Source organism: Bombina bombina, chromosome 2 (assembly GCF_027579735.1).
Source record: "Bombina bombina isolate aBomBom1 chromosome 2, aBomBom1.pri, whole genome shotgun sequence".
Taxonomy (NCBI): Eukaryota; Metazoa; Chordata; class Amphibia; order Anura; family Bombinatoridae; genus Bombina; species Bombina bombina.
In genome coordinates this window covers 142,453,405-142,463,781 of record NC_069500.1, presented here as the reverse complement: position 1 = coordinate 142,463,781, position 10,377 = coordinate 142,453,405, and the positions used below count along the sequence as shown (strand labels likewise).

The window sequence follows — 10,377 nt, the reverse complement described above, 5'->3', positions numbered from 1 at the left end:
TGTGTGTGTGTACATGAGTGTGGTGTGTATTTGTGTGTGTGTAAATGTGTGTGTGTACATGAGTGTGGTGTGTATTTTAATGTGTGTAAATGTGTGTGTGTACATGAGTGTGGTGTGTATTTTAATGTGTGTGTGTACATGAGTGTGGTGTGTATTTTAGTGTGTGTACATGAGTGTGTGTGTGTAGCTATTCTTCCTTATTTAAAAGTAAGGCTAATAACAGTTTAATTGCAGCATTTTTTTTTTATTTTTTTTTTACTAGTGGCTTTCATTGTAGGTAAACTATTTTCATGTGCCCCTATACATAAAAACGTTTTAAGAGTTATTTTTTTGTATGAGGTGTCTTGAATATTTGTCTGGAACATCTAGTCACCTTTTTTTGTTTAAGAGTAAACCTAAGTAGGCTCATAGGAGCTCAGGTATGTGTATGTCTCTAGCTCTCTACGTACCCTCTTGAGCTCCTATGACATAAGGTACCAAAAGAATGAAGCAAACTGGATAATATGAGTACATTTGAAATGTGGGATCTTTTCCAGATAAGCCCCGCCAAAAAGTTAACCCCCGCCACCCAAAAAAGATTATAAAAAAGAGGATATGAAACTTGTACTGGATATGAAACTTGTAACAAGGACCAGCTGCACCTGTCCCTGATAACAGGAAGGCAATCGGCTCATCACACCATTATCCCTGCCATACAGAAAGACTGCAAGCTAGCCCGCCCGGCCTTTTTATCTTTGCTGGCAGATAAGAGCCTACCCCTTCTTTTCTGATCACTGAGGCAGAAGTAGCAGGAAAGCAGGCTGAGGGGAAAAGAAAGAAAGACCGAGGCTTACCAGGCAACACCCTGGAGCTGCAGGGCTCGGCTGAGTGCTGGAAAGAGATGGGCACAATGCAAGTGAGCAACATGCGCCCTGGGGACCGGGGCAGCAATCCAGGGAAACAGAGGTGGAACGGCTACCTGGGATCCGCTGTCCTGACAGCCAGCAGCAATGCCTCCTAGGCAGCCTGAGCACACTGCCGGGGAGGGTAGAGGCTGCAGTGTGTCAGGTACACAGAAACTGGGGGAGGAGGAGACACCAGCAGTTACAAAGGGGAAGCACACTGACAAGATACTGTAGTCGAGCTAGCAGCAGTTTAAAACAATCTCTCCAAGCTATCAGACACTTACTTGTGGGTGCTTTATTATCTGTTTGTATAATAAATAATACCTCTTAAATAAAATGTCGAGCTAGCAGCAGTTTAAAACAATCTCTCCAAGCTATCAGACACTTACTTGTGGGTGCTTTATTATCTGTTTGTATAATAAATAATACCTCTTAAATAAAATGTCTGGACTGTGTTACTGTATATTTGTTTTTATAAGGTAAAGGTTGCGTAGCGTGCGTGCGTGCATTAAATTGGAGCTGGCAAAAGTGGCGGGGCTTAACTTTTCGCTCGTGCACTTTTTGCATTAGTGGCGGGGCTTATCTGGAAAAGATCCGAAATGTGTACAATGTACAATATGAGTCCATTTATGAATATTATGATTCAAAGAAATGTGTTGCATAAGCATGACAATGCCCATTTGGTTTGATCCATAAGGTTATGCATTGTAACAAAATATGTCTGCACTCATAGTGCTCATAGAGGGTGTTTTTGAATTATGTTGTAAATATTATGCCATGGAGTATCTAGCAGTACTGTACATTTCAGTTCCTCCTGCTAAAATTGCACATGTATGGAATAACCTGCTAATAAACTTCTGAAATAAGTCTTTGCTTCTTCAATTATTAAAGGGACATAAAACCCATTTTTTTCTTTCACGATTCAGATAGAATATATGATTTTAAAGAACTTTCCAATTTACTTATATTACCAAATTGTCTTTGTTTATTTGTTATCCTTTGTTGTGACAAAGCTGGCATCCTATGACAGTGTCAAGTTTAAAGTCACTGAGCTCTTCAGTACAACCCCTTGTATTGCCAATGTTTGTCTACAGAGATTTCATGGCTATATGCTGAATGTATGCACCTGTTAGCAATGTGTGTGACTGAAACACCTGAACTCAATAAATAGTAGGGTTGTCTACTTTTGGCCATTTAATGTACAGGTGGCCCTCGTTTTACAACGGTTCAATTTACACCGTTTCAGAATAACAACCTTTTTTTCCAGTCATGTGACTGCTATTGAAAAGCATTGAGAAGCAGTGCATTTATTAAAATAGCCAGTATGTGGAGCTGTTCGCTTGTGTTGCAGCAAAGCCAAGCAAGCTGAAATTAATCAGTTTAACCAGACCTGAGCTATCAAGCAGATTTCAAAGGAACAAGATCTTCCTGTCTATAAATCAGTCCAGATTGGAATGCATAGAAAGAACTGTTTGCCGAAAAATGCAAGTGAAGTCTGTGTTGTGTGATTATTTTATTAGGTTTATAATGCTGTTTAGCAAATGTTTTTGTTCATTTAACTTAGTTTAATTATATATTCTGTGTTGTGTGATTATTTTATTAGGTTTATAATGCTGTTTAGCATTTAAAGTCTTCATTTCAAAGCTTTAAAAATAATGTATTAGGTGTTACTTATGCCAATTTTGAGAGGGGCCTGGAACCTAACTCCCTCACTTCCCATTGACTTACATTATAAACTGGGTTTCAATTTACAACGGTTTCAATTTACAACCATTCCTTCTGGAACCTAACCCCGGCGTAAACTGAGGGCTACCTGTATATCTGTATCAGGATTATTACATTCCTTTGAATCAACGAAAACCCTCTTGTTTTTCTTTAGAGCTGCTTTATAACAGTCCTTTGACAATTAAAGGGACACTAGTATACTCTAGATTTTTCTTTGCATACATGTTTTGTAGATGATCCATTTCTATATCCGATACAGGGTTTGTTTGTTTTTTATTATTATAGTTTTGCTTATTTTTAAAAGGACATTCAACACCAGAATTTTTGTTGTTTAAAAAGATAGATAATCCCTTTATTACCCATTCCCCAGTTTTGCATAACCAACACAGTTATAATACACGTTTTACCTCTGTAATTACCTTGTATCTAAGCCTCTGCAAACTGCCCCCTTATTTCAGTTCTTTTGACAGACTTACATTTTAGCCAATCAGTGCTGACTCCTAGGTAATTTCATATGTGTGAGCTCAATGTTATCTATATAACACACATGAACTAATGCCCTCTAATGGGGAAAACTGTCAAAATGTATTCAAGTTAGAGGCGGCCTTCAATGTCTAAGAAATTAACATATGCACCTCCTATGTTTAACTTTCAAATTAGAATACCAAGAGAACAAAGCAAAATTGGTGATAGAAGTAAATTGGAAAGTTGTTTAAAATGACATGCCCTATTTGAATTTGATTTTCAGACTCCTAACCAAGCCCCAAAGTTTTAGGAGAATACTGATGTATACCTACTCCAGCTTGCTCCTGTTTGTGTAAAGAGTCTTTTCATATGCAGAGGAAGGGGGGGGGGGGTCTGATTTTCAGATCAGTATCTGTGCATATTATACTTTATAGTAGTGTCTAATACATGCAGTTATATGAAAATTAGTGTACACCAATTGAACCGTTGTAAAACGAGGGCCACCTGTACTGTCCCTTTAATGGGTACAGTCTAAAGAAACCAATTAAACAATTAAAAACGATAGCCGAGTTTGGCATAATATATTTTTTAACTCATTGATTTTTATAGAGGGATTCAGTGCCCAAGTTTAGTAAATAGGAAAGTAGTTTCCTCGATGCTTTATGAGTTTCTTGGGGTAGCAGAAGCTTAAAATAATTGTTTTTGTTTGCATATTAAATGTGTCTATTTGATTTGCATAACCAAAGCTGTCATTGTTAAATTGCTATTCCCTGCCTCTGTGCTTTTCTTTCCCTACTGTTACAGTTTGTTCTGACTCGAGTCTCTCAATTCCCCTCCCGTGAAACTTTCCTCAGCAGCCCGGGCACTGGCGGGCTCCAGCACACTAAGCTTCTGTCCGTATTGCGCATGCGCTATGTGATGCTGTCAAGGACGCTTTTATCTTGGAAACACTCCTGATTGGACAAGCCGTTCATACTTCCTCACTTATAACAAGTTTGCCAATTTAATAAAGGGGAGACACATTGGTATCTAACAGTCCCGATTGCAAAAAAAGGAGTAGGATTTCCTCTAAATTATATTGACCACAATGCAGAACAGAAGGAAAGTCTTCAATAAAATATGTCCAAACAGGATGTTGGATTTATCCAACAGACAAACAAAAAAAACAGTAAAAGTCGATAAGAAGGTATGAATCTTTTGTATTTTAATTTACCGTAAAATAGTTTACATTTTAAACTTGGATCTTCTGATAAGCCTTAATTTAAATATTTGTTGATTAATGTATTATTGCAGTATTTTTATCTTTATGTTACTTTTTTTTAACAGGTTCCAAGGAGGTTATTTGCAGGTGCCAGTGGTCCTGTGACTATATATATTGACCCATCACCAAGTACTGTAGATTCAGGTGAGATCTGCAGCGAAAGTACACAGTGTATTATCTAATACTTAATAGTATGCATTGGTAATAATAATAATAATAATAATAATACTGATTGAAATATATCTCACACAATGCACCAGGTTCGTTAAATTCACCAATATACTGTGTGTCTTTTTATTGTAGGTCTGTCGACTATTGACTGGCAAGACTTGGCAGATTGTGACTCTGTCATCCAGCAGGACGTAGCTAGAGGAGCTGTCACCCAGCAGGTAATAGACAAACACCACGTGGGTGCTCATGGTGCTCAGACTAACACATTAGTATTCATGGTACATGGCTACAAGCTGTGTTACTTATGGAGCTGTCAGTAATGGTGTGATTAGACATGTTCTTAATACTAAAACTTAAAATAATAATAATAATGAAATTCTTTGCAGCCCTCTTGGTAACTCATGGGTAATGATGTACAAATCAATTACCCACATTAATCAAAATAAACATTTTTTATAGTATTAAAAAAATGTACATATATGGCAATACTGTAAGTAGCTATTTTTAACACACGTCTCTCAGCACTAATGTATTTGAATGCACATTTTTACAAATAGGTTGCATATAGATTGTGTCATATGCTGTTTTACTAGAGATACCCTTACATTTGTCAATGCAGAAGCATTATGGGTAGAGATACTGAATTGTATTTTATTAGATATTCTTCAGGTACCATAGACTGCAATTATCCCAAGTGAATGAGCCCCACAAGACCAAAATATTTCGGCTACACAAAGATCTCTAAAAATGTATACATGATTTGTAGAACAAGTATCTTTTTAGATAAGTCATCTCCTAATTTGTATCTACTGTATATATATTTCTATTAATTTAATTTCTGCAATTTGAGCACGGGCACTGCAAATAAAAACAAATTACAGCATTGCTCGTGTTATATCTGTCTAATGAGTACAAAGGAGTATAGGATTCACTCCATATTGGTATGGGGTGTACACACTTGTGCTGATTTGTTTCCGTATTGATATTCTCAGATACAGCTCAGAGCACCCCCTCTTCTAAAGAAAAATTGTAGCTAATATTTTATCTTAGCATCAACGACAAAATTCACAGGACACCAAGGTCAAAATACAGCTATCAATACAAAAAAATATATGCCAAATACAGAATAAAAATATAATATATATATATAATGAACCCATAGGTGAATAAAAGTGCAATTATTCGTGTCTGTATGTTACTGGGAATACATTATACGTGTTAGAACGCAGAGATATATGTATAGCTGTGGCTGCTATGTATACAGTATATGCTATGTATGTGATTGTGAATGTAGTTTCTTGTGTAAGGGCAATGATATATGTTTATTTGTATACATGTGCTATGTATATCTATATGTGCCATGTATGTATGTGCTAAGTATGTATATAAGTGCATATAAATAACCTTACATACATATTTCAGGTGAGCTGATCTCAGAACTTCTTGTAATTTCCCTCTAAGCCTCAGGGGGTCTGTTTATCTAACGGCTTTTCTGTTTCTACAGAAACTACTAATACAGAGTTGAAAAATATAATGGCTACAGAGCAGTTAGGGGCTTATTGAATTATTTTAGATAAATACACCTTTACATACTGAAGCAACAATTGCTTGTATGAAGTGTCGGTTTGTGATATGAATAAATAACCTCTACAGAATAAAGTACAGATTACTGTAAAATTACAGTGCACTTTGTATTCTTACAATATTAGAGCGCATATAGGAAACTAAACCATGAAACTGACATAAAATGCATTTTATTCATCTGTAAAACATTGTATTGTTAGCTTTGTTTGTAATTCAGATTTTGCAAGAGCTGCTATTATTTGCTTGTCATTCCCCATTTCTTAAATGGCCAGATACACCCATGTGTCAGTTGTACACATCCTTATCTATATATAGAGGTTGGCACCAATACTATTATTACACAATAGCTGGCACTTAGGGTATTTGGAGAAGGATTAAACTTGCTTGAGTTACTTGGGAACATCACATATGGGGACGTTATTATATTTTACTGCCAGTTGAGCAGATATTCCTATAATAATTATGGGTTATGGATTTTCTTTCCGGTTATTTGATGGAATTATATATTTAAAGGGACAGTCTACACTAAAATTGTTATTGTTTAAAAAGATAGATGATGTCTTTACTTCCCATTCCCCAGCTTTGCACAACCAACATTGTTATATTAATATACTTTATAACCTTCAAACCTCTAAACTTCTGCCTGTTTCTAAGCCTCTATAGACAGCCTCTTATCAAATGCTTTTTTTATTTGCTTTTCACAACAGGAGACTGCTAGTTCATGTGGGCCATATAGATAACATTGTGTTCACACCCTGGGAGTTATTTAAAATTTAGCTCAACACAGTACTAAATGCAAGTCAATAGATAATAAATAAAAAGTCATGTGATCAGGGGGTGTCAGAAAATTCTTAGATATAAGGTAATCACAGAGCTAAAAAGTATATTAATATATAGGGTAATATGATTATGCAAAACTGGGGAATGGGTAATAAAGGGATTATCTATTTTTTAAAACAATAAAAATTATATTGTAGATTGTCCCTTTAATGTATAAATTAACTCAGACAAATATACTCTCATAGGCACCTGCAGCAAAATCTGAGACTATATATGGAATGTGCACAATGCTTTTGATCTCATTGGCTACTAAGTGTAAATGGGAATTAATCACAGTATAGATCACTTGATCTGGGAACATCTTGCTGGTTTATTTTACTGTATGAGACGTTTGCTTGTGGCTTTAGTAAATGCTTTATTAAATGGGAACATAGAGGAGTTGAGGAGCCTGTGCAGAGCAGTGAAAGTGACCGATCCAGTCCCAGGCAGTGCATGTGGCCGCAGCTTATACCTGCAGAGTCTGTCAGACAGTTTATTTGCCCGGTGCCCTGAGGTGAGGCGGGCGACACAGGTTCATTAGTTACTGAGGGTGTCAAGCGCCTGATTGGCTTATTCGCAACCAATCAGGAGTGAGCTCATGAGGTATACAGGCAGCCTTGGCTGACAGGTTGTATAGAAAGTGTTAGAGACCTGGGATAACGTGAGCAAGTGCCTGGGCTACTTACTGCTGCTTTACTGCTCACCTACCTGCTCTTCTTTTATTGTTACGCTTATTTCTGGGATTCTATTGGAGTCACATTGTGGGTCATGGCAGTTGAAACTTGTCACTTTAATTACTCAAATTACGGATATGATTTCCAGGTATGTGACGGTGTCTCTCGGTCAGTTTATCACAGTATATGCCGCTCCAGGGCTACCAAGTCAGTGGTTTGACCAGCGTGTTGTTTGTTTGTTTTTTAGGACCATGGCTTACAGGGGGCCCCTGATTTTATGCAGGATTTCAGAGATGCTGTGGATAATTTTATTACAGGTAAGTGGGTGTTAGGACATAAATACATTATAGTTGTAATATAGTTTATTTCCATAGTATTAAATGTGAATGTGCTTATTGTAACAAATTAATAAGTTGTTGTTTAATTTATACATTAACTATATCCAGGCAGCTATTCATTACCCTCTAACTGTATTAATTGGGCAGAAGTACTTGTTCGTTTAGATAAAATGTAAAGTAAGTTTTATAATGCTTATGTATTTTATAGCTAAACTCATTAGTGCTTGATAACTGATAATGGAACCTTTAATTGCTCATTGGCTGATAAGAACACTGTGCAGATAAAGACATAAACTTATTATTACAGCAAGACCAGATATCTCTTTTAAATGCAGATACAAAGTAAATAGGATATCTTTTAGGTAGAAGTTAACCAAATTGATAGCACAAATTTACTGAGATTTTAAACATCTCATTGTCTTTCTAGACCAAGCATCGCTCATGCAGACCAGTGTGGCTTCTGCAGATTTCCAGCCTGCACCGTGTAACATGGCTGTGTATGACCCCTGTATGGCAGCCCCTCTGCACCCCCAGCAGAGCCATCTCCTGCCCATCAACGTCCAGCTCATCCCTACAACAGAGCAGTACTGGAAAGATGTGGCTGATCACAATCACAAAGCCCTTGGAGATGCTTTGGTGGAAAACAACCAGGTATTTTTTTAACGGGAAGCGTTATATTTAGTCCCTTCTCATTGTAATGCCCTTCTACAAATAGCATTTAAAAAAACAGCTGAATTATATAATAGCCTGAATGCCTTGTTCTATTATTATGTTGCCTAATCTCAGTTAATTCTCCTGTTAATAGTTGCACGTGACACTGACTGAAAAGCAAGAAGAGATCGCATCATTAAAGGAGAGAAATGACCAACTTCATGAACTGGCCAATCAGGCTAAACACCTGGCGTCTGTTCTCGATGTAAGTAATAAGCAGTTATAGTCATGTGTGCAAATCAGCACTTCCGGTATCTTAACTGTAGAGGGCGCACGAGTCCTAAATAGACATCAATTTATTTTAACATATACTGTACTGTTTTGTACAATTTTTGACCCTCAGACCAACCCGATGAGACTGCAGCACTTCAGGGAGTCAAAGTCTTGTGATTAAAAGTTCTCAATGCATCAAATAAAACTATAGTGGATACAACTGGATACATAATCTAGTTTATGTGTAGTGTCTAATTTAAATGTCAACATTTACATAATTATACGCGAGTTTTCGGTTACAAAGTTTATTGTGTTTGTTCTGCAGAAATTGATGACACATCGGTCCAGGATCAGTGGGAATATTTCATCAGACGCTTTGCGGACAAGGCCATCAGTTAAAAGAAATTTGGAAGAGTATTACCCGCAGGACAACGATCAGGAGTGCATGCAAGTGGATGAGATACTGAGAGAGATCTCAAATAAGTGTAACGCTGCACTAAAGGACAGTGCGCCTAAACGAACCAAAATAACATTTGAGGACCAAACAGGAACTGGTCAAGGTGAGCAGATTGCAATGCATGGGGCTTTCAATGGACTGAAAACATCCACAGGGCACAGCTCAGTGAACCTGTGTGATACAGATCTAGAAGAAGACATCACCTTCAAGACCTCCATCAGAGACCACTGCACCATAAGGACTTTAGCTTTTCCCCAGGGAAATGCCTACACCATCAGGACAGGTGGTGGGGGCTACAAATTTAGATGGGTTCCCAACTGAGAGTGAACACAATCAGCTAACTACACTTCCTTTTTATTATTATTATAGTCAATTTTTACCTGGACCGTAGCAGAAGTTTCTGCATTTCAAGCTGAGGGTTTGGAAAATAACCACAAGGTGGCGCGGTTTTCTAAAGATTTTTCAATGTAATCCTTTTGGTTGAAAATTTCGGACAAGCTGTTTACAGCATTATATTGATGATGAGCACAGGAACTTTCACATCAAGGATATGTTTTTGCTTTGCACATCAACTTGAACTTTCAAATATGTATGATGTTCATGCATTTTATCTCTTAAATGAAGGACATCCCTAAGTCTGCCTGGTGAAATAATGATTTTATTTCTTGTATAAGAAAAATATATATAAATTGAAAAAAAACACAAGTTATCATTGCACTTTTAAAGTTAGTCTGTTTTTAGGTAATCTGCACTGACTGTAGGTGTCACCTGTCTACACCAGTATTAGAAAAATGCATTTCTTGAAATGCTGCAAGGTACCCTCTAGCTTGTTTAAAGACAGGTCATATTTCTTACATTTTTTAATGTTATCTGAAACTGTTACCCTATTCGGTGTCAAATCCAGATATATAAATTAAGGCATCTATTGCACTGATAAGGGTAACTTGCCATGTAAAAATATAAAAGCCATGTAGAACAATAAATGTTATTTGTGTTCATCTTTAAAGGGACACTAAACCCAATTTTTTTCTTTAATGATTCAGATACAGCATGCAATTTTAAGCAAACTTCTAAT

General features: G+C 36.8%; 1 protein-coding gene across 1 annotated transcript; it reads left to right on the top strand.

Moving 5' to 3' along the window:
- The first annotated feature begins 4,161 nt into the window (after positions 1-4,161).
- MCIDAS (multiciliate differentiation and DNA synthesis associated cell cycle protein) lies at positions 4,162-9,623 on the top strand. Its single transcript, XM_053700445.1, has 7 exons — positions 4,162-4,260; positions 4,401-4,479; positions 4,639-4,724; positions 7,831-7,900; positions 8,349-8,572; positions 8,727-8,837; positions 9,171-9,623. Exons 1-7 carry the CDS (start codon positions 4,162-4,164, stop codon positions 9,621-9,623), a joined length of 1,122 nt encoding a protein of 373 aa, XP_053556420.1.
- The last annotated feature ends 754 nt before the right edge of the window (positions 9,624-10,377 follow it).

Bases quoted from the DNA above. Each gene is read 5' to 3' on its own strand.
- MCIDAS (XM_053700445.1), top strand. From the start codon at position 4,162: ATGCAGAACAGAAGGAAAGTCTTCAATAAAATATGTCCAAACAGGATG. The intron at 4,725-7,830 runs GTAATAGACAAA...TTTGTTTTTTAG, and splicing joins GAGGAGCTGTCACCCAGCAG to GACCATGGCTTACAGGGGGC. The intron at 8,573-8,726 runs GTATTTTTTTAA...TCCTGTTAATAG, and splicing joins CTTTGGTGGAAAACAACCAG to TTGCACGTGACACTGACTGA.